The sequence below is a fragment of the Rhinatrema bivittatum genome, chromosome 4 (assembly GCF_901001135.1).
Source record: "Rhinatrema bivittatum chromosome 4, aRhiBiv1.1, whole genome shotgun sequence".
In the NCBI taxonomy this organism is placed as follows: Eukaryota; Metazoa; Chordata; class Amphibia; order Gymnophiona; family Rhinatrematidae; genus Rhinatrema; species Rhinatrema bivittatum.
The window spans coordinates 207,200,462-207,225,837 of record NC_042618.1 but is presented as its reverse complement, the minus strand read 5'-3'; the positions used below and the strand labels follow the sequence as shown (position 1 = coordinate 207,225,837).

Here is a 25,376-nt window from a genome sequence, read left to right as displayed (position 1 = left end):
AACACTTACATCGAAGCGGCCGATTCGCGCTGCTGTCTCATTGGCTTGAATGATCTCTGTTAACACCCACATCTGCTGCACTTCTGAAGACACTTTATCTGCATCAGGAAGCCCCTGGAAACCAGCAACAGTCACTCAGAATGAATGGAGAAATCATTTCAACCTCACATCCCAACAACCTTCTTAGTTCTTGCGCTTCTCTTCCCGCCATCTCACCCCAGTTAGCTCCTCCTTCCCCCCTGCTTTGCCACCCTAACCTTTTTATTCTGTTTTCATTTCCTTCCCTCTCACTTGTCTCTAATTTTGCTTATCTTACTTCCATGCCACCTTCTCTCATTCTTTATATTTTTATCTTACTCCATTTATACTTGCTGTTCTCTATGCACAAATCATGGCTGAATCTGTGTTACCACTTAGTGGTTATAATAAACACTTTAAACATCTCTCAAAACAGATTTGTGGTCTTTGCTTGGATTAGTTAAACCCTGGGCGGGAGGCAGTGCATTGTGGGAGTTCTCTCAGGAAAAAACTTTGTCAAATACGTTCTAAAAATCCAGATACTATAAATCAATCAGCTTGCCCTTATCTACGTGTTTATTTACACCTTCAAAAAATTCTAATAGATTAGTATGGCAATATGTCCCTTTGCTAAATCTATATTGACTCTTCCACATAAAGGAACATTGGTTCTTACCTGGTAATTTTCGTTCCTGAAATACCACAGATCAGTCCAAACAAGTGGGTTTTGCATCCCTATCAGCAGATGAAGGCCGAGAATAAAAGCTTTTCAGACACTGCTACTTAACAGAGTGCCATCTGGAGTCCCTCTGTATTGACCTGTACCCAAGCCAAGATGTCCAATTGGAAAAAAACAATTACCCAACTAGGGTGAATAGAGGCTCAAAGTTGGAGCCCCCTTTCTTATAATAAGGGCCATTACCATCTCTAATCCCAAACTGTTTAACATATGCACAATCTTCAAACGTCTGCATTTATAGAAAGATTGCATAAGCAACATCCAGAAGCTAGGAAGGTATTTTGATACATCTACAGGGACAGGCTTCTGGACTGATCTGTGGTATTTCAGGAAAAAAAATTAGCAGGTATGAACCAATTTTCCTTTCCTGTTCATACCCTGGAGTAGACCAGACAAATGGGATGTACTAAGCCCCTCTACATTGGGCGGAAACCCGAAAGACCCACGCGCAACACACTCTCCCCAAAAAATGCCTCTTCTGGTGCATGAACGTCCACACAGTAATGTTTGGTAAAAGTGTGTAGTGAAGACCACGTCGCTGCGCGACAAATCTCCTGCAACAATAACAGCTGACATTACGCCCAGGAGGCTGCCTGTACCCTAGTAGAATGCACACGTAACCACTCTGGAATTGGTCGACCCTTACAAAGTTAATCTATCGCTTCCTTCAACTATTGTGCAATCATGCCCTTGGAAACCTTATATCCCTTCTTCGCTCCACTAAATAGGACAAAGACGATCTGATCTCCGAAAAGCATTAGTCACCTTAAGATATTTCAACAGAACCCGCCAAACATCCAAAAAGTAAAGTTCATTCGTACGTGGCATATCAGACATTAAGTTCAGAGGCCGGAAGCTCCATTTGGTTGAGATGAAAGGAGGAAATGACCTTTGGTAAAAAGGAAGGAACCATACGCAATACCATGTCATCAGAAATACATAGAAAAGGGTCTCTAAATGACAAGGCTTGAAACCCTGAAATCCACCTAGCCCAGGGGTCAGGAACCTTTTTGGCTGAGAGAGCCATAAACGCCACATATTTTAAAATGTAATTCCATGAGAGCCATACAATATGTTTAAAACTAAATACAAGTAAATGTGTGCATTTTATGTAAGATCACACTTTTAAAGTACAATAAGTCTCTGAAAATATTACACCAGGCCTTAAGACACCAATACATCTCCTATTAGGAAAACGGACCAAGTCAGGCTGCTATAGAGTCCTACACAGAAACTACACGCCAGCAGAAAACCTCACCTGAATCACGTGCTGTCCCTCACCTAACATAGAATAAAGAGACCAAAACGCATAACAAGAAGCATGCAGACAAAAACTGAATTGGAAACTGCAACAAGCCAGAGTCTCTGTATGCAGTGTAACAAAGGAAAAAAGAAACATCACACATCCTTATAAAACAAATCAAGAAATATAAAATCATCAGCAGTAAAACTGTACTAACAAAAGAACATATTTCGAAACAGCTGATGAGTGGAATATCCAATAATTAAAAACTCATATAAAACATTTCCAGATACCAACAAAATATTTCAAAATAGCAGACACAAAGATCCAGTAATGAAAAATAATAAGGATACAAAAATTTTTTTGCTCTGCATACCTGGGAACGTTTGATATCCAGGTGTCCTGAGATTGTTCTGAATTAGCAGGAGGTGGGGTGGTTTGCTTGGAACTTTCTCCTCTCTCAGTCACATACCAGCGCTCTCTCTCACACTGGCTCTCAATGACACACCTATACACACATGCTCTCAGTCACTCACATATACAAATGTTTTTTCTCTCTCACTTATATAGGCTCTTAATTACACATTTACACACATGCTGTCTATCTTTTCACGCTTACACACACACAGGCTTTCAATCACATAAATACATGCTGTCTTTTTCTCTCACACACAGACTCTCATTCACATGCTTACAAACATGTCCTCTCTTTCTCTCATTTACACACAGGCTCTCAATCACATACTCACATGCTCCCTCACCTAAATCAGCTCTCAATCACACACATACACACATGGTCTCTCTCTCTCATTTAAACACAGGCTCTCAATCACATACTCACATGCTCCCTCACCTAAATCAGCTCTCAATCACACATACACACATGGTCTCTCTCTCTCATTTAAACACAGGCTCTCAATCACATACTCACATGCTCCCTCACCTAAATCAGCTCTCAATCACACAGACACACATGGTCTCTCTCTCTCATTTAAACACAGGCTCTCAATCACATACTCACATGCTCCATCACCTAAACCAGCTGTCAGACACAGACACACATGATCTCTCTCTTACTTATACACACAGGCTCTTAATCATACATACACATGATCTCTCTCACACACAAAGGATCTCAATCATACACACATACTCTTTCAAACAAACAGGTTTTCAATTACAAACTTACACATACAGGTTCCCAATGGTAAACTTACATTCATGCTCTCTCTCTCACAGGCAGGATCTCAATCACAGACATACTCTCTTTCACATATACAGGCTCTCAATCATTCACATACATGCAATCTCTCACTCACACACACAGGATCTCAAACACACATGCTTGCTCGCTCATTCATTCACTCTCTCTCTCCCCCTTCCCCCCCCCCCCCCCGGGAACTCGCGGCAGCAGCAGCCACCTCCCAACGCTAACCTCCTTCATTTTCAGCCCTCGCGGAGGCGAAGGCGGAGTCCCATCGGCCGCGGTTGAAGATTTTCATTTTCCTCCGAGCCGCGCTGCAGTCTTCTTCCCGTCGGAAGAAGACTGCAGCGCGGTGCCTGCATCGGGTGCCTGCGCGAGAAGACCCGCGCAGGCACCCGATGCTCTCCACTTCCTCTTCCGGGCCGCGGGAAGAAGAGAGCACGCCGGTGCTCTCTTCTTCCCGCGGCCCGGAAGAGGAAGTGGAGAGCATCGGGTGCCTGCGCGGGAAGACCCGCGCAGGCACCCGATGACTCCAGCGCTGGCACCCGGCTGACACCCGATGACTCCCGCGCAGGCACCCGGATGACTCCAGTCGGCGTGCTCTCTTCTCCTCCCCCCCGCGGCCCGGAAGAGGAAGTGGTGAGCATCGGGTGCCTGCGCGGAAGAAGAGACCACGCTAGTGTGGTCTCTTCTTCCCGCGCAGGCACCCGATGCTCTCCACTTCCTCTTCCGGGCCGCGGGGGGGAGGAGAAGAGAGCACGCCGGTGCCGCTGACTCCAGCTGTCCTGCCGCGTTCCGCCCGGGCTGACAGCATTTTAAGCCCGGGTGGCGGAGGACCGGGGAGCAGCTGGGTCAGCGGGGAACCGCGAAGTATGGCGACACTTGTCTGCGAGCCAGATGCAGCCCTCAAAAGAGCCATATCTGGCTCGCGAGCCATGGGTTCCCGACCCCTGAGCTAAGCAAATAGGACCATCTATAACAAGCTGAACCAGATTGGCAAACCACGGCTGATGTGGCACTCTGGTGCCACCAAAATCACCCTTCCTGGATGTTGTTTGATGCAATGCAACACTCGGCCTGTGAGCTGCCATGGGGAAAACAGAGCAGAAGCTTCATCAGTCACGGCTGATCCACAGCGTCAATTCCTTCAGAGCTGACTTCCCTCCGATGGCTGAAAAAACGATCTGCCTTGGCATTTCCTTGAACTGCCATGAGGTCCAGGTGCAGTCTGCCCCACCTGGCCTGGATAAGGGCAAAGGTTTCCATCGACAACTCCCACTTCCCTGGATCCAGCTGCTGTCTGCTGAGACAGTCCGCCTGCACATTTTCCACTCCAGTGTCATTAGACGCCGCTAGTCCCACCAGATGTTTCTCCGCCCAGATGAATAATTCCTGGGTCTCCTGAGCCACCAGAAGACTCTTCATCCTATCCTGCTGATTGATATAAGCCATGGTCATCAAATTGTCCAAGAACACACAAACAGTCCGCCCCTAAATCTGTAGAAGAAAAGCAAGAAACGCCTTGCGAATCTCTCTTGTTTCCAATCGGTTGATCGACCAGGACACATCCACTGGTAACCATAGACCTTGAGTCACTTTCCTTGATAGACTGCCCCCCAACCTTCGAGGCTGGCATCCGTGGTCACCACCATCCAGTCCGGTACCTCCAGGTCCACTCCTTTCTCCAAATTGGGCTGTGACAGCCACCACGAGAGACTGGATATGGAGACCCCCTGAAGTGGCAAAGGAAGCTGAAATTCCTCCAAGAGCAGACTCCAATGAGACCAAAGTGCCTTTGGAGGGGATGCAAGTGAGCAAACACCCAAGGAACCCAGAACCGGAAGATGCAGAAGCCAAAGCATTTCAGCAACTCTCTCTGGTGTAAGGAAAACTTTGCCTATGCGGGTATCGAACAGATTCCCCAAATATGCCAATGACATGAAGGGCTCTAGGTGACTTTTAGCTAGATTCACCATCCAGTTCAACAACTGCAGAAACTCCATGACGTGCTGTACTGAGTGACGACACTCCAACTCTGACTTCGCATGGATGAGCCAGTCATCCAGGTAAGAGTGAACCAGGATCCCTTCTTTCCTGACAGCTACTACCACTACTACAATCACTTTTGTGAACGCTTGTGGCACCGTTGCTAACCCGAAGGAAAGTGCCCGAAACTGAAAATGCTCCCCTACAACCATGAACTTTAGGAACTTCTGATGGTCATGCCATATGGGAATATGGAGATAGGCCTCTGTCAAATCCAAGGATGCCAAAAGCTCTCCCTTGCAAACCGCTGCAGTCACCATCTGCAGTGTCTCCATACAGAATCGCGGTATCCGCAGAGTCACATTGACCTTCCTAACCCCTGCTTCTGAGGTGGAACCGGAACAATGGTGTGCAGGCACTGCAATCTCTGCAATGTGTCCTGCACTGCCTCTCTTGACATGGGAACCACAACGGGAGACCACATAAGCCTCTGTAATTGGGAGAGAAAATTCTAAGGCGTAGCCGTCTTTTATCACATCTAGGACTCACTGATCTGTCGTGATCCTGGTTCACTCCTCGTAAAATAGGGTTAATGTTTCCCCGACTGCCTCCATAGAGGAGTGGACCATACTGCCTTCGCTGACTGACCTTACCTCCTCCAGCCTCCTGGCTGGAGCCATCACGGGCAGGTCTATGCACCTCTTGAAAGGCCTGTCTTCTCAAGCCTTGCTTTTACAATGTAGATGTAGAGCCTCTGTTGGAATGAAAGCTCCTTGTTTCTCAAAAATGAGAGCACAGTGGAAAACTCTTCTTACTGGACTTATCTTCAGTCAACTTGTTCTCTTTCGTCTCTGCCAACTACTTCATTAGCTGTTCCAGTTTCTCTCCAAACAGCTTTCCTTTAAATGGAAGGTTACACAGCAGCCTTTAGACCACACATCCGCAGACCAATTTTGCAACCAGAGGAGTCTTTGCACTGCTACCGCAGAAACATATTCCTAGCGGACGTCCAGACCATGTTATATAGGGCATCCACAACAGACTACGCTCGCTTCCAACTAGTCAGCCTCTCTAGAATACAACTATGTCCTGCAGATTACTCCATACTCTCATCCCCCCCCCATAACGATTACAAATGCATCTTATATGTCTGACTTTGAAGTACACCCTTAGATTTGGAATATTTACCTGCCTCTGTAACTCATTCTTCGTCTGTAAGTGTTAAACCTGTACACTGTTATGATCTAGTGATTCTCACATGGAATGACAGTATATAAAACATTCAAAAAATAAGTAAATAAATACACTGCAGCCGTCTTCTCCTGCGACTTCTGCACCCAGCACAGACAGGCTTGCTACATCAGGCTCCCACAGACCACTGCTCAAAGGCTTAAAGCTGAGACTCCAAACAGTCTTTTCAAAAGAATCTCAAACTTCCGATCCTGGACATCCTTCAACTCTGCCAACCTAGCTAAAGGATGGTCATCTTCTTGGTCACAGCTGAAACCACTGTATCTACCTTTGGCAGTTTCCAAAGCTCCAAAGTCTGCTCCAGCAAGGGGTACAAACTTAGCCCACTTTAGGAGATTCCCACTCCCGGTCCATCAACTTCTTTACCTTAATCGGTAAAGGAAAAGCCTTAGGATGCCCACAGTCCAACCAGGACAGGGTTCACACCCTCGTTATCAGAATCCTCCTGCATGACTTTAATCCCCAGTTCTTCCAATCAGTGGCTGCAGCTCCTCCTTATGGAACAACCTCACCACTTTCGGATCGTCTCCCTCAGCTATAGGGATTTCTTCCTCAGGTGTGGTATCCGCCAATGTATCCACTGGATCCTTGTCCAGATCATTCCCCTGACCATCCTTAAGACTGTCTACACCATCGGCATCATCCGAGGTGTCCTCATTGTCATCTAAGGGACCATCCGAGCCCCAGAAGACAGATGATTCCACCTGATCTTGACTGCCCAGTTACCTTAGGCCTCATGGCTGAATGCTGAAGCTTCTGGGATGCTTAGATCTTGCTTCCTTCTGTGCTTTATGGAGGAGGACAAATTCCACCAAAAATTCCTCTGCAGCACTGGATTCCCAATCTAGTCCTTCTTCTTCAGGCTCCCCCTGCCTTGCTCTGTCCTCCATAGGGATCTGATCCACTGGAGAAAGTAGAGGGGATAATCCCTTGGCTCTTTTGCAGAGACCTGCCTTCTGCAGTCAACATGGCCGCCGCCTTTTCTGTCTCCCCCCCCCCCCCCCCCCCCCCGGCCGACCCTCCTGCAGTCAACATGGCTGCCACCTCTTCTGCCCCGCCCCCCGACCTCCTGCATGGGACCAGAGGATTGGGTGCAACGACTGCCACATGTGACTCCCATGGAGTTCCATTCCTCTCCGGAGGCACAGTTAGGACATAACAAGGCTGCATTGAGGCACTATCGCTTCCTACTGCAGCCCCGACATAAATTTCCCTCACTCAGCAGGTAGCATCATGTTGCTGTAGTCAGCAGCAAAGCTTGTTTCCTGCACAGCAAAGTTTATCTTCTACTGTGGTCAGCAGCAATCCTGCACACTATGACAATGGGAAAGCTCCAGCCGGCGCCTAAGCCTCTGACTGTGCCCCGACCTGGTCTAGCGCCTAATTGCCGGCGCTCCTGCTCACCCGCACCCCTGGCCTCCTAGCTCACAAGCAGCCCTACCACCCAGCTCCTCTACTGACTTAGTGACAGCAACCCAAAAACAAGGCAAGTAATGAAAAGAATACTTCCCTGCTTCTGGATGAAGTTGGCTGCCAGCTGTGGTTGAGTAGGACACAGAGGGATAGAGGGAACCAGATCTGGGATATCCAAACCCCGCATGCCCTGCTCTACCTGAGGGATGGCCCACAAAGAACCTAACACCTCGGGAAGCAGCACTCTCTTAAAAAATCTTCTCTCCTCTTTTTTTTTTTTCAATTCCAAACTCCAGACTGCAGGTTTAGCACCTCAACCGTCTGCTGGAGACCGATAAATAGTGAGGGACTGCAGGTGGCACTCTTGGTTACGTAGCAGTGCCTGAAAAGTTTTTCTTCTCTGCCTCCATCTGCTGGTAGGGAATCAAAACCCACTTGTCTGGACTGATCTGAGGTATAAACAGGAATACATTTTATCCATGCTTCCAAGATGGTACTTTTAAACAAGCTCCAAATGAAAAACACAGATGGAAAATTACTGGAGGAGCATGGTTGCTGGGGATCCCCAGGCCCCAACAGCAGAACATAAATAGCCATGAGCTAGATCAGTGTGGCTGGTGGGAATCCTCAGGCTCCAGCAGATAAAGAAAGAGCTGCCAGAGAGCTGCAACTAGAAAAAGGGTATAGATCAGCAGGGGGGAGGGGGTGTGGCAGGTGAGGAGAGGAGAGTGACTGGAGAGAAGAGGAGAGTGGATAAGAACATAAGAACATGCCATACTGGGTCAGACCAAGGGTCCATCAAGCCCAGCATCCTGTCTCCAACAGTGGCCAATCCAGGCCATAAGAACCTGGCAAGTTCCCAAAAACTAAGTCTATCCCATGTTACTGCTGCTAGTAATAGCAGTGGCTATTTTCTAAGTCAATTTAATTAATAGCAGGTAATGGACTTCTCCTCCAAGAACTTATCCAAACCTTTTTTAAACCCAGCCACACTAACTGCGCTAACTACATCCCCTGGCAACAAATTCCAGATTTTAATTGTGCGTTGAGTAAAAAAGAACTTTCTCTGATTAGTTTTAAATGTGCCATATGCTAACTTCATGGAGTGCTCCCTAGTCCTCCTATTATCCGAAAGAGTAAATAACCCATCCATATTTACCTGTTCTAGACCTCTCATGATTTAAAAGACCTCTATCATATCCCCCCTCAGCTGTCTCTTCTCCAAGCTGAACAGTCCTAACCTTTTAGTCTTTCCTCATAGGGGAGCTGTTCCATCCCCTTTATCATTTTGGTCACCCTTCTCTGTACCTTCTCCATCGCAATTATATCTTTTTTGAGATGTGGCAATCAGAATTGTACACAGTATTCAAGGTGCAGTCTCACCATGGAGCGATACAGAGGCATTATGACATTTTCAGTTTTATTCACCATTCCCTTTCTAATAATTCCCAACATTCTCTGTTTGCTTTTTTGACTGCCGCAGCACACTGAACTGACAATTTCAATGTGTTATCCATTATGATGCCTAGATCTCTTTCTTGGGTGATAGCTCCTAATATGGAACTTAACATTGCGTAACTATAGCATGGGCTATTTTTCCCTATATGCATCACCTTGCACTTATCCACATTATATTTCATCTGCCATTTGGATGCCCAATTTTCCAGTCTCAGAAAGTCTTCCTGCAATTTATCACAATCTGCTTGTGATTTAATTACTCAGAATAATTTTGTATCATCTGCAAATTTGATTACCTCACTCGTCGTATTCCTTTCCAGATCATTTGTAAATATATTGAAAAGTACGGGAGGTGGAGGTGAGATGGAGGGGAGGGTTGAGTGGGTGGGAGGAGGAGAGTGAGAGGGCTGCATAGGGTTGGGAATGAGTGTGGACAAAAGGGGGGTGCACTTACAGAGAAGACATGCACTCATTAAGTGCCACCCTGGGGGCACTGGTGGTGGGAGCATGTCATCCTTGGTGATCAGGACTGGGGGGGGGGGGGGGGCAAAGATTGCTTTTGGAAATTGTGTACTACATGAATGCACCATTTCAATCTTGTTACACAACAGCTCTCAGCTAAGCCTGCGGCTCCTTGTTGTTCTCTGTCTCTCTGAGACCCCACAAAAATGTTGCAGTTTCACCTGATTCAGCTGAGTATTCAAAAGGTGGACTCTATTTTTCAGTTTGTTTTCTTCAATAATGTTGAGAAATTACTACTTACCTGATAATTTCCTTTTCTTTAGGACAGTCAGATGAATCCAGAACAAGTGGGTTATGCACCTCTACCAGGAGATGGAAACGGAGCAAACTGACATCATAGTATATATACCCAAGCTAGTCCCTCATAGGGTAGGAGGCTGCCCGTGGTCCAGACAAAACCGTATGTGCAAAGGCTGCGTCTTCCCAGGCCTGCACATCCAGATGATAATACCTGGAAAAAGCATGTAAGGAGGACCACGTCGCAGGGGACAACAATCTAACTTCTGCCCAGGACACTGCCTGAGCCCTAGAGGAATGAGCTCTAACCTGACCAGGTAACGGCTTCCCAGAATCCACGTATGCAGCCGTGACTACCTCCTTAATCAAGTGAGCTACTGTAGTCCGCGAGGCTGGCTCTCCCTGTCTAGTACCGCCATGAAGGACAAATAGGCGATCCAAATTTCGCAAAGACTCAGTAACCTCTAGATACCTGACAATGTCTCTTGACATCCAAGGGTCGCAACAGATGATACTCCTCTACGTCCAGAGATGGACTGATTCAAATGAAACTCTGTGACCACCTTTGGTAAAAAGGAAGGAACAGAATACACCTGTACCACCCCTGGAGTCACCTGGAGAAATGGCTCCTGGTAAGACAAGGCCTGCATTTCGGAAACCCTACATGCAGAATTGCCACAAGGAACACCATTTTCAAAGATCAACAACCTCAAGGACAGAGTTGTAGCAGACTAAGCGTAGGGCCTGCCAAAAAATCCAAAATCAAATTAAGACTCCATAGGGGCACCGGAAACCACAAAGGAGGATAAAGATGTTTCACTCATTTCAGATTACAGACCAAATCAGGATAAGCCAACAAGGATCCACCATTTACCTGACCCCTGAAACAGATTAGAGTCGCTACTTGCACCTTTAAGAGCCAAGTCATCCTGCAAAAATTCCAAAATGAGCGGAATCTTGACCAAGGAAGGAAGAGTATCTCAATCCGCACACCAGGCCTCAAACACTCTCCAAACCCGCACATAGGCCAAGGAAGTGGAGAACTTTCTAGCTCTTAGCAAGGTGGAAATCACTGCCGCAGAGAATCCATGTTTCAGCAAGTGAGCCCTTTCAAGGGCCAGTCCGTAAGACAAAACAGAGTCAGATCTTCGTGAAGAACAGGTCCCTGCTGCAACAGGTTCCTATGTGCTGGAAGTCGAAGAGGCAAATCCACCAGGAGCCTCCACAGATTTGGGCCAATCTGGAGGGACCAAAAGCACCATCCCTCTGTGGTGTTGAATCCTTTGAATCAATCTGCCCTACATGGGACACGTAAGAAAGGCATACAGCAGTTCATCTTCTGGTCACTCCTGTAAGGCATTGATTCAATGACTTCGGATCTCTACTGTGGCTGAAGAATCGCGGAATGTTTGCATTGCGCAAAGTCGCCAACAGGTCTAGGAACAGGAGACCCCAGCCATTCCAAATCAGCTGAAAGGCATTGTCTGATAACGCCCACTCTCCTGGGTCCAGACTCTCCCTGCTGAGAAAGTCTGCTCTTACATTGTCTTTGCCTGCAATGTGTGAGGCTGAGATCATCAGGAGATGCACTTCTGCTCATTCCATAAGCTATTTCCTGCGACACTTGTTGGCTCTTGGTACCTCCCTGCCGATTTATGTAAGCCACAGTCGTTGAACTGTCTGACATTATTCGGACCGATCAACCCTGCAGCATGTCGCCAAACTGTAAAAAATGGGAAACTGGACCGTCCTGGCTTCCAGCCGATTGATGTTCCAGAGAGACTCTTCTGCACTCCAGCGCCCTTGCGCTATCAGCTCCTGACAGTGAGCTCCCCAACCAAGGAGACTCGCATCTGTCATCAGTACTAGCCAGTCCGGTGGGGGTTAGGGAAACTCCCTTCTGAAGATAATCTGCCTGCAGCCACCACTGCAGTTGGGAGGAGACCTCCGTTGGAAGGTGGAGCCGAACTGAATAATCCTATGACTGCAGGTTCCACCGAGACAGTAGGGAGCACTGAACAGGACACATATACGCCCTCGCCCACAGAACCACTTCCAGGGTCGCCACCAATAAGCCAAGTACCTGCAGGTAAGACCATACGGTTAGGCGCAGAGTGTTCAAAAACAGATGGAGTTGAGCTAGCAACTTCTGCATTTGAGCTTCTGCCAGGAACACCTTGCCCTGTTTTGTGTTGAACTGAACCCAGAGGTATTCCAGCCACTGACTAGGCTGAAGACTGCTCTTGGCTACTTTCACCACCCAGCCGAGCTCTTGCAACAGGGAAATCAACATGTGAGTCACCAGGCGGCTCTCTTCCGGCGACTTGGCTCGAATCAGCCAGTCATCCAAATACGGGCATACTGGGATGCCATCTTTCTCAGTTCTGCCGCTACTACCATTACCTTGGAACAGTTTCTGGGAATGGTGGCCAGACCAAAGGGCAGCGCCCGAAACTGAAAGAGGAGCCCCAGAACTGTGAACTGTAGAAAGCATTGATGTTCTAGTCAGATGGGAACATGAAGATGCACCTCGGACAGATGCAGGGAGGTCAGAAATTCCCCCGACTGCACGGCCATTATCATAGAGTGCAAGGTTTCCATGCGAAAATGTTTCACCTGCAGATGATGGCCGATACCTTTGAGGTCCAGGATGAGACGAAAGGAGCCCTCCATTGGCACAACAAAAATGGAATAGCACCCTGTATTTTCTTGAGACATGGGCACTGGGACTACAGCCCTCAGACTGAGGAGCCTTGACAATGTATTCTCCACTGCCTGCTTCTTCTGTTGGGAGTGGCAGGGAGAATCTATGAATACGTCCTAAGGAATACTGTGAAACTCCATTGCATATCCTTCTCGTATCACTTCCAGGACCCACTGATCTGATGTGATTTTGACCCACCTCTGATTAAAGAGAGAGGCATCCCCCTATCTCCTGTTCCCGGGGGTGGGTCTGCAAACCTTCATTGGAAGGCTCAGGAGGTTCCACTACCCAAGCCTGCGCCCCTTCTGAGTTGTCTGGGATGGAAAGGACTGAGACCTACTGAAAGGTCGAGTACTCTGAAAAGTCGCTCCTCTATAGGGATGAAAATGCCTGGCTCTTCTAGCATGACCTCTCAAATTAAAGGAGCTCTGCGCCTGCTTTTTATCCTCCGACAAACAAGGAACCAGGGATTTGCTCCACTTACTGGTCAGTTTCTCCAATTTGCTCCCAAATAAAAGCGAGCTGTTAAAAAGTAGTTTGGTAAGGTTAGCCTTGAAGGTCACATCAGTTGACCAATTTTTCAACCATAACAGACACCTGGCCGCTACTATAGAAGCCACCCCTTTGGCTGATGTGCGGACCAAATCACAGTATGCATCTGCCAAGAAGGCAGCGGCTGGTTCAATAACCGCCCTGGAGCTTACCCCAGTCATCAACCTCCTGGGAGAGAAGCAAACAAAGCAAGCCACCAAGAAACAACAAGAAGCGATCTGCAAGGTCATTGCCACTGCTTCAAATGCTTGCTTAAGGATAGACTCAATCTTTTTATCATGAGCATCCTTCAGGGCCGCTCCTCCTTCCACAGGAATAGTGGTCCACTTGGAGACTGCACACACAAGTGCATATACCTTTGGAAAATGTAAGCTCTCTCTTATCACTGGATCCAGAGGGTACAGGCCTTCCAAAACCTGACCCCCTTTGACATTAGCCTCTGGAGTGCCCCACTCAAGATCAATCAATTTTTGAATGGCCTCCACCATGGGGAAAAAACGAGAGGCTTTACACAAGAAAACCAAAATGGGATTTCTCTTTGGCTCAGACCCGGAATCTGTCCCAGGAATCCCAAGCATTTCCAATGTCTGGGAGATCAGAGCTGGCAGTTCATCTTTATGAAAGAACCATAGCATAGTTCTATATGGTTCTAATCCTGGAGGAATTTCACCATCCTCAAGAGAGTCAGGATCGGCATCATTACCCGTGCCATCCAGATCTCTACCAGGAGATTCTGCTGCCGCTCTAGGAGCACTCTGGCACTTAAAAGAAAGTCCATGCAAGGTTCCTTCCTGTGCCTCTGCTCTGGGAGCATTGGACAGGGCTGAAGACTGTGCCTGAAGAAAGAAAAAAAAAAAAAGATTGCAACCCCTGAAAAATTCTACCCATGAAAAAGTAGAAGTATCCAAACAAGGAGGCACGCACCTGAGGCATACTCATTGAGCTACCATCCCTCACTGAGGAACCAATTAGGAGAGTTCAAAATTCAGGCGTCCCACCTGAATCGTCTTTACCCAGACCTGCATCTGGCTGGGAAGAACCAGGTTTAATGAAATTAGAGGAAGAAAATTCTCCCTGAGCCTCCAAACAGCACTGACACAAGTTAATGGGCACTCCTGTTTGAAATGCCTTATATGTCACGTAGTGCAAAAAGAAAGGTGCTTAGGCTTCTCAGGTATAGGCACCATTATGGCCGACAGTACACTGAGCAGCGGCCAGAGGCACACACACACACATACATATATATGCATCCAACTTAGGCGCCCAACACTTAGGAGACCCCATACCTAAGTGCCTAACTAGGCGTCCCAAAGATAAGCCCCCAAAAAAGTTAAGTGCACAGTACAATCTGTGCGCACAGGTAAACATGCAGTCACTACTGAGCCACTTAACTGGGATGCACACTCTATAAGGCCCGACTGCGTGTCCAAAAACTGGGCGCACAACCTGGACGCACAGCTAGACGCACTTGCCGAACCAACAATCCTGTAGAGGGCAGCCTGAGAAAGCACGTGAAATGCTACCATGCGGCGCGTGAAAGGCCTACCATGGGGCGTGCAGCAAAAAAGCCTCGGAGCGGGGCCTAGCCTAAAGGAGGCTGCTCAATCTGCCAGGCTGCCCACATCCCTCGACCTCCCATGGAGCAGTATGAATGTCGGAACAGCTTCCAAAGTCTCTGTATATTTTTTTTCCTTTTAAACTTACCGGAACTTAGCCTTACTTGGCTGAGTACAGAGACTGTCTCCGGCTGCTGGGGGAGAGGGCATGTGCAGTCACCTCCGTGCTTGGTTTCCTGCATCCGCTGCCTTTCAGCTGCTTAAGCAGCTAATTCCTCACTGACTGAAACCAGCTGCCAGACCAAGGCACTCATCTGAGAGACCCCGGAAATTACTTCAGGAATTCTCAAGTGTGGGAGGGACCTTTTGGTATCACCGCAGGAGAGCAGGGGCAAATTTATTTCCTTAATTTTCCTTTCTTAAAATGAAGCAATCCCCAGTAGGGAGATGCATGTCCACCACTGCAGGGCTATATATATATATATATATATATATATATACTGTGACGTCAGTTTGCTCTGTCTCCATCTGCTGCTAGAGGTGAATAACCCCCTTGATCTGGATTCATCTGACTGGATGCTAAGAAATTTAGAGTTTAAGAATTGGTTTGTCTTCATGTATGAAGCTGATGAGAGTTTAGCTATCTGTATAGACATGCAGTAAGACGTGGCAAGGACAGAATACTTGTTTCTCTCTCCTTTATAGCCCTCCCTTATCCTCTCTCCTTTTTGCCCTCTTTTCTATTCACTTTTTTCTTTTTTGTTTTGACCCTCTTTTTTTCTTCCAGCTCAATCAAAATGAGTGCTGGGATCCTGGCATTCCCACTGTTCCAAGTCTGATCATTGCAGCAATGGTTCTGAGGCCAGAAGCCATGCATTAGGGCTCCTTCTTGAACCCTGTATCACAGGCTCTAAATCCAACTTACAGGTGTCACCCTTATTGATCGCCACAACTCCTTATGCCTGCTCCCCAGAGACTCTGGATGCTGCTTCCACAGTCCCCCTCAAGCTGACGTGTGGAAGACCTGGCCCAGGGACCCTCCACATGATAGCATGCAGCACTGCCACTGAGTCACCAGGCCATCCTGCCTCACTTTCTTCTTAACAGCCTCTAACTCCCTCCCTTGGTTACCTTTATCACAATCTTGACTCCCCCCTTCTCTAAATCATCCTGAATCCCATCTGTCTTTCTTTCATAGGATCCCTTCCAATTATGATTACCAAAATGATCCCTTCCAATTATGATTCCCCAAGGATCCTCTCTCTCCCCCACCCTCTTTAACATCTATCTTCTCCCCCTATGTCATCTACTCTCAAGTCTTAAGGTCACACACTTCATATACGCAGACGATGTTCAGATTCTGCTGCCAATCACTGACTCCATCTCCAGCACCATCAACTTCTGGAACAATTGTCTACAGTCCATAAACTCACTCCTATCTAGCCTTAACCTAGTACTTAATACGTCAAAAACAGAACTTTTGCTTATCACTCCAGATGAGAACCTTCAGCCTACCAACAACCTAACCTCACCACCAATGATCAATTCCACTCAAGTAAGAGACCTTGGGGTCACCTTAGACAAAAGGCTGAACCTCAAAGAATTTGTCAAGAACACAACGAAAGAATGCTATTATAAACTACATATTCTGAAAAAGCTGAAACCTCTCCTGCATTTTCAGGACTTCAGAACAGTCCTCCAAACAATACTATTTTCCAAAATCGATTACTGCAACTCTCTGCTTATAGACCTTCCAACCATAACCACAAAACCTCTACAAATGTTGCAGAACTCCGCCGCAAGGATTCTTACTAACACCAGCAGAAGTGAACACATAACACCCATACTAAAACACTTACACTGGCTCCCCATCAGATCCAGAATCATTTTCAAAGTGCTAACTATAACACACAAGAACATCCATTCACAAACGTCGCTAGATCTAAGCCTTCCACTTCGCCTACACGAGTCTTCACGACCAATCAGAAACAGATACTTAGGCACCTTACACGTACCTTCAGCCAAGTCCTCACTCAAGAAACGTGCATTCTCGACTGCCAGCCCCCTTCATTGGAATGCCCTCCCCACGGACATTCGCCTCGAAACGTGTACTCGAACATTCAAAAAGAAACTCAAGACCTGGCTCTTTACAAAAGCCTACACTTAAAGGTCTAGCTCAGAACCACATCCCAGAACTTGAATCATTCTCGCTTTTATAATCATATCAAACAACTCCTAATTTTATCCTTGGTCTCACAATTCCAAATCATTAAATATTTGAACATGCTACACCAATACCTCTTAATCCAGATGTAACCTTAGTTTTTGAAGTCTTCACTCCTATAGAAATAACCGCCAGTTCTTATTTACTTAACCCTATTCTGTAGACGTAAACTTTTCTTGAAGACTGTAATCTGTAAACACCTGTATTTATTATAAGAACTTGTATTTACTATTTATATTTATTATTTAGCTATTAACATTGTTCTATTACCACTTGGTACTATTTCTCTCCTTCACCTCTAACTCTAAGTTCCTACTAAGTTAGCCATGTTATTTATACCCAATTGTTGGATGTAATTGTATATTTGTTTAATTGTTCAATCTGTTTGATGTAATTTTTTGTTCCTTGTTCCGTGTAAACCGAAGTGGTATGCACTAGTGCATGAACTCCGGTATATAAAAGCCTTTAAATAAATAAATAAATAATCATAATACTTACATTGTGTAGCTTCACTGGCTGCTCTTGGGGCAAGAGACAAGAAAGCCATAAGGGAAATCCTTTCTGTGGACTCTGAAGTGGAACAAAATGACAGAGAATATCAAAAAGGTTTAAAACTCCCTTGTATACACAATTCGGTTATCCTTGGACTCCATTAAATTTGAGGATACAAGCAAGTTATCAGATTGCAGCGTAACAATGTCTCGAGGTGTTGCTTCTTGCATGCAATAACTTTTTCTTTGTATGCTACATAGGGCACACGTGCTCTAAGCTCAGGGCAGCTGCTAGTGGGCTGGCAGGAAGTGGGAGGAAAGGACGGGTGTAGACTTAATACATTTCCACTACACCCCTTGGGGGGAATTTATTAAAATCATGAGAGCAGACACAGCTAAATGGCTCAATGTTAAGTGCTGCCCACTGCCACACAGCAGAGCTGAGTTCTGGGCCAGCTGGGCAAGTTGCAGAGGCAGCATTCACAACTCCTACGAGAAAGGAGTCTCCAGCAATGAACAACGGTGACAGCTAGTGTCCAGACTCTGCGATCTACGTATTTTTCATTTTTGGTTTGGATTGTGAGAAAGTGAAAAGAGGAGATCCACCACCAAAGGAGTGTGCTTACTTCTGGACTTTTAGCACCCACTGGTCGATATTCAAAGGCCTTTATCCGGATAACTTTTGAGTTATCTTGGCCACTTATCCGGATAAATTTTATCTGGATAAGTCATTTATCTGGATAACTTGCAGGCGTTTGGGGGCATTGTTCACTTAACAGAATAACTTATCTGGCTAACTACAGTATTTAAAGTTTGCCAAATAAGTTATTTATTTATTTATTTATTTATTTATTTAAATTCTTTTAATATACCGATGCTCAAGACCAGGTCTTATCGTACCGGTTTACAATAAACTAGGGGGTAAACCAGTTAACAAAGAAAGCGAAAAGTTACATTACAACAGGGAGTGTGGAACTGGGCTGTTAGAAAAAAAGGATAGGTTAACAATTTCTAACTGGAAGTTATTCATCTAAGTTTGAAGTTATTCATTTAAGTTTGAATGTAATCAAGCAAGATTAAAGTTATCTGGGAACCTGTTCCCAGATAATATATTCAAATAATATAATTGGTTAAGTTGTGACCCAACTTAAAAGTAAACCGCCTAGCAGGCCCACTGGCCCAATCCCTCACCTAGTGAAACAAATGTTGGGCACTGTGCCGGATCTTCTTCAATCCCCACTAAATATTCCAAAAATGTGCCTGGCCTACAGGCCCAAAAAGCCTCCTTCCCCACCCCCAAATTTGCAAATTAGAATTTTAAGGAAAGCTCCCTCCTGAAGCCCATCCTCTCTCCTCTCATAAACCCAAACCTAACTCTCCTGCCCCACTTGGAACCTCTCAAATCCCCTACAGCCAAAGCAATACTCCAACAGTAAAGATGGATGTGCCAGGAGTTGGACAATTGCATTGATCTCCTGGCAGCAGTAAGGATTTGGGGGGGGGGATGGATTGTGCATGGAATGGGAGGAATATAAGCTTTAGGAGGGAGTCTTAAAATTGTATTAGGGGGGACGGTTGACATCACTGAATGAGATGGCGGCTTACACCGAGCTCTCCAGCACATCGAGCCTTAAATAGTGAATCGCCACACATCCATCCCTTCTGACGCTAAATAGCTCTAACAAATTAGCTGATAATAAACCCCGAATGGCCACGAAGAAGAAAGGAATAGATTTTAAGCAGTTTTCCTATGTTAAATCAAATACAGAAGCCACTGGGCCTAGTGGTATGGCTGAGACCGAGGAACATGCTGAGGTGGCTGGGGAGCCTGTCTCGCCTGCAGATACGGGTAGTGCCAGAAGGTCAGACTTACCCACCCGAGACTATTTCTGTCAGTGGTTTTGTGAACTTTGAAAAGACATGCAGGACAATAAAACAAGAACCAGTTGCAATGATGGCGGAAATGAGAGGAGACATCAAGACATTGGCCGGCGAGTTGATGAGTGTGATGTGTGCCTGGAAGTGCACTCAAATAAGCTGAACAAAATGCAAAAAGATATGTGCAAATAGAGCTTGAGAGAGCCACCGATCGCTGGGACCCAAAGTGGGCAACAGACCGAGAGACATTATAGCGTGCTTTCATCGCTACCAAATTAAAGAAAAGGTCTTTGTGGCGGCACGCAAATAGCAGACATGGAGCTAGGAAGCTAACACGGCAGCCGTGTTCTCAGACCTTTCCGCCTCGACAATCAAAAAGATTAGAATTTAAGGAAATCACCTCGACTATGCGTAAGGAAGGTATTCGCTACAGATGGCTATTCCCGTTTGGGATTGCTATCACGATTCAGGGATCTATGCCGAAAGCTCTAACAACCAGAAAAAGCGGTGGCCATTTTGCAAACAGCAGGCATTACATGCAAGACAATATCTTCTTTTGGCAATCCAGCTCCCCCAGCTTGAGAAGATACACCAGGCTGGCATAGAGTGGGAAAAGGAGGTCGGAGACTCTGGAGGCACTCAGATGACTTGTGATCTAAAGACTCTGGAAAAGGATGAGTAGGAGCGCTGTGTGGATATTGGATTTCAGCGATAACTATCCTCTGTTTATGCTGAATCTCATAAGGCCATTGAGGTTTTGGACATCTTTAAGGGATTCCAGTATTTAGTATAATTTATTGATTGCGGCGAGTGGTAAATATATGCTATACATACTCGGTGGCTTGGAGGGGGGGGGGGGGGGCCCTTACCCTTGTTTAGTGTAAACTACCGTCTCTTACCTGCATCTGCAGTTCTTTTTTTTTTTTTTTGTATTTAAGGTTTTTTATTGAACCAACAAGCATGTACATTCCAAACGTTGAATGCAATTGTACACTGAGTATGCACTTGTAACTGGAATAAACAAAGCATGTACAGTCCAAACTTTGAAAGTAATTGTAAACAGAGTATGCACTTATAAATTGAATAAACAAAGCATGTACATTCCAAGTGTTGTATGCAATTATTAACTGATTATGCACTTGTAAATTGAAGAAACAAAGGGAACAGCCGGGCCCGGATATGAGAAAGAGTAACACAGTTCTAAATAGTCCATACCGGCGTTCCCCACCCACAGACTATGCATGGTTCATTTAACTATTATACCCAGCCCCCCCCCCCCACCCCCCAATGCTTCACATGTACATGAAGACAATTCGAAAGGAAATATACAAATGAGGCTTATGCCAAGAGGAGTAACGAAACCAGCTCAATAGGCCCTGGACAAACAGAACTAGATGGGGACCATTCCTGGGTCAAAAGAATATTCAAGTCACCGGAGCCCCAGACACCTGGGTAAGCCAGTGTTGATAGGGAAACCAAGTTCTCTTGAAGTGGGACACTTTCTTGTGTTTATACGCCGTAATATGGGATAATCTATAGATCCTCCGAACTTTACACTGAATGTCCTCTATTGTAGGGAGGCAAGGGGATTTCCACAAACGCGCTATCTCACAGCGGCTGGCTGTAAAGATATAATGGGCTAACTGATTAGCAGGCTGCGACATTCCAGAAATCGCCCGACCCAGTAGCCCGTTGGCAGGAGTAAAAACAGGACTGCCAGGAAAGAGAGCACTGAGCCATTGATGCACCTTCCCCCAAACCACTTGAACGTGGGGGCAGGCCCACCACATGTGGAAAAAAGTGCCCTCCTCCATACAGCCTCGCCAACAGGTATCTGGATATAGAGGTATATATTTATGCAATTGGGAAGGACACCTATACCAGCGATATAACAGCTTATAGGAGTTTTCAATAAGAGAAGCCGCAATATACCCCCTACCCAGATTCTGAAATATCAAATTCCAAGTTTGAGGGGACCAGCTAACCTGTAGGTCCTGTTCCCAAGCCCGCTGGAATGGGAAAACAGTGGTGTCCTGTAAACCTAACATGCGATACAATCGGGACAAGGTTCTAGTACAGCCATGCGCCCTCTCACACAGTTGTTCAAAGTCTGACTCACCCTGGGCCAAATGGGTAGCAAGCAGGTTAGTCTTAGCAAAATGCACTAATTGAACATAGGAGTACCTGGCCGACTCCGGTAAGTCATAAACCCGCTGGAGATCAGCAAAAGGGCGCAAAGCGGAGGAGCCCCAAATATGACCCCATATCTTGATGCCCCGTCTCCTCCATTCGGAGAAGGCAGCACTCTCAAATCCCGGACAAAAATCTTTATTAAAGTAAATATGCGTACTGGTGTGATATGCCCTAGTGCCCACTAAGGAAGCACCATAACGGTGCCATAACTGGAACAACATGCGTGTAGAAGGGGGCAGAACAGAATTGAGGTCTACCAGCCATGTGTGTTTAGGTTGCCAAATAAAACTACTGAGTGGTATATCCCCGATAAGTTCCTGATTAAAAAGCACCCATTGCTTGGGACGTCTAGTCAGGTGCAAATCCACCAATTTTTTAAACTGAGCTGCTCTAAAGTAGCGGAGAAGATCCAGCACTCCCAAACCTCCTTTACATTTAGGCTGGTGAAGGATTCGCCGCGCCACCCGCGGCCGACGTCCCGCCCAAATAAAATGCATGCAACGCCGTTGCCACTGTTTTAACATTGATACTGAGACTGGGATAGGGAGCGTCTGGAAAAGATACAATAATTTTGGAAGAATATTCATCTTAAAAACAGCCATTCTTCCCAGCCACGAAATCTGGTATCGGTTCCATTCCTCCATATCCTTAGAAAGTTTATTCCATAGAGGAGTATAGTTAATGGAAAGCAAATCCTGAGTTGCACTTAATTGAATCCCTAAGTATTTAATTTGGGATTTGGCCCATTTGAAAGGAAACAACTCCTGGAGAAGATTAACCGATCTGGGATGTAAGTTAATGTTGAGAATCTCCGATTTGTCCCAGTTAACCGTGAAACCGGACACCCGCCCAAAAGCCTCCATCTCTTCAATTACACAGTCGAGAGAAGCGGCTGGGTCAGTAAGCGTGAACAAGATGTCATCAGCATACAACGCAATTTTTGTGGTAAAATCCCCCACAGTCACTCCAGAGATAGTGGCATTGCGACGGATGCGGATGGCAAAGGGCTCTAAAAAGATAGCAAAAAGGAGCGGGGAAAGTGGGCACCCCTGCCGAGTCCCCCTGCCCACCGTAAAGGGGGCGGAATAACCTCCATTAATCTTCAAACACGCCCGGGGGGAATTATAAAGCTGACCCAACCCTTGCAAATATGAGGCGCCAAAACCCATAGTCTCCAAGGTGTGAAAAAGATAAGGCCAATGCACACGGTCAAAGGCCTTGTCCGCATCAATGGACAAAGCCACTGTTGGAATCCTATGTCTTTGGGCATACCATAGAGTATCAATAATTTTGTGGACATTGTCTGCGGTAGTTCGACCGGGAATAAATCCTGCCTGGTCGACCCCTACCAATTGTGAAATAAAGCAATTTAATCTATTCGCCAAAATTTTTGCGAGAAGCTTCACATCAATGTTCAGCAGGGAAATGGGCCTATACGACCCACAAACAGAAGGGTCCCGGCCAGGTTTGGCTAGTAAAGTAATCCCAGCCGTATTAGTCTGGGCAGGCAAGGTAGCCCCAGCCCGCAAAGAGTTAATAAACTTCAATAAGGTGGGAGATAGGGCCGTTGCAAATCGTTTATAAAACAGGGGTGTGAACCCATCTAGGCCGGGCGATTTTCCCACCTTCAGGGAATTAATAGCTTCTTCTAATTCAAGGGCCGTAATTTCTTTATCGAGAAATTGTCTTTGGGCGGAGGTCAGCTGGGGAAGAGGTATCCGAGAGAGGTAGTCCTCAACTGAGGCCGCCTGTATGTCGGTTGCCCCCTTATATAACGTCGAATAGAAGTTGTGAAAACAATGCCTAATGGCGGTGTTATCGGTGAGAAGTCCCCCCGATTCATCCTTAATTTTGGAAATGTGAGTCTGAGCCTGCTTCCTTTTAAGACTATGAGCTAAGTAACGGCCAGCTTTATTCCCACCCTCAAAAAATTGCTGTTGGGCCAATTCCAATTGATGGGCGAGCCGCGCGGAGTCTAAAGCCTCAATTTTACCCCGCAGCTCCTGCATCTGACCCCGCAGGGCTCGGGAATCCCCCCCCCCGCATATGAGCCTGCTCCAACCCAGCCAGCTCCGTCAACAAAACCTGGCGCTCCCGCTCTCGTAGCCACTTGATGTGGGCGGCCCGCGCTATGCATGACCCACGTACAACACATTTCAAGCATTCCCATAGCGCCCCGTCCCCCACCTCTCCTGTATCATTGAGGCTAAGATAATCCTGGATTTCCTGAGATAACTGTTTCTGGAAAAAATCATCCTCTAACAGAGAATCATTCAGCCGCCAAAAACGTTGGCCGGTATCTGACTGACCCACCGCTAGTTGGAACCAAATGGGAGCGTGGTCAGACCATACTTTAGGCTCAATCTTTACAGTTTGAACAGCATTAAGTTTAGTCTTATCAATCATAAACATGTCTAACCGTGAATAACTGTTGTGTGGGGGCGAAAAATAAGTATAACAGCGAGATGTGGGAAATCGGGAACGCCAAATATCCACCCCAGCTGTAAGAGTTAGAATCTTTTTTAAGGCTTTCCGTGCAAGGGCCGGGTCAGCGCTAGACCCAGTCGAGTTATCCAATCGAGGATTAAGCGTGAGATTAAAGTCCCCACCCAAAATAACACTACCTGATGCATGGGTTGCCAGCATTTGGTATAGCTGCATATAAAATGCTTCCTTCTGAGAAGTGGGACCATATACAGAGCATAAAGCATAAGGTTCCCCGCCCATCATGACATTAATGAGCAAAAATCGCCCCTGCGAATCAGCAAAGGTATTCCGCACCTCAAATTGAATATCTCTGTGGAACATAATACCCACTCCTGAATATTTAGAATCAGGGGTCGCAGCAGCCCAAAATTGCTTCGGGTATTTATCTGATCGCAGTAGGCCCTCATATCTCTTACGCAGGTGGGTTTCCTGCAAATAAATGATCCCGGCAGAGAGACGCTCTGCCTCCTGGTATAAGAATTTTCTCTTCCTGCCAGAGTTTAAACCCTTAACATTAAGGGAAAGAAAAGTAATCGTGGCCATAAGGGTCAGATCCTTTCACCGCGCACCACCAGCGGTGACCAGCAGGATACACCAGATGGACCTAGCTCCTCCCAGGATAGGGCCATAGAATTCCCCGATACATGTGAGCCCAGGAGCACAGCAAGCCCTAGCACCCTCATCACCCCGTTTGTAGTGTGTACCCTGTGAAGCAAAGTCCCCCAACCCCCCACCCCCCATCCCCTGAGTACCCTGGATGGATTCCCACCCGCCAGGAGAAAAGTAGGGAGGAAGTTACCATGCCAGAGAGCGGTGCCTCCCATCCCCCCAGAGCGCCCCGTCATGACACTTTTAACATTATCTGAGAAAACTGAAACTGCGATCACCCAAACCAGTACCAAGTCCTACAGTCAAGGTAGGGAAAAGCTTTAGAAACGAAAGCCTGGTAAACCGGTCCATGAGGAACAAAACAAACTAGCCATCCAGAAAGTTCAGGTGCCTGCTGCCTCCACCCCGACTTAACTGGCATTCCTGCGGAGCCGACGGCCTCCCTTGGTAACACGTTGCCATCTCGGTGCGGCAGGTTTCACTTGAGAGGTTCCTATGGCTGTCGTCGTCGGTAAGTCCACCGGGAGTCCCAGTTCTTTTAGAACTTGTACCGCTGCATCCAAAGTACGGACTTTGTGGGACTTCCCTTCCACCTGAAACCACAAGCTAAA

General features: G+C 46.6%; 1 protein-coding gene across 6 annotated transcripts in view; it reads right to left on the bottom strand.

Moving 5' to 3' along the window:
* The window catches only part of NICN1 (nicolin 1), a 58,319-nt gene that overhangs the window by 8,019 nt on the left and 24,924 nt on the right, over positions 1–25,376 (bottom strand). For all 6 annotated transcript variants that reach the window (XM_029599617.1, XM_029599623.1, XM_029599618.1 and 3 more), the window contains 2 exons: positions 17,606–17,677; positions 10–114 (listed from right to left, as the gene is read on the bottom strand). In XM_029599617.1, coding sequence (XP_029455477.1) covers positions 10–114; positions 17,606–17,677 — 177 coding nt within the window. The remainder of the gene's footprint in view (positions 1–9; positions 115–17,605; positions 17,678–25,376) is intronic.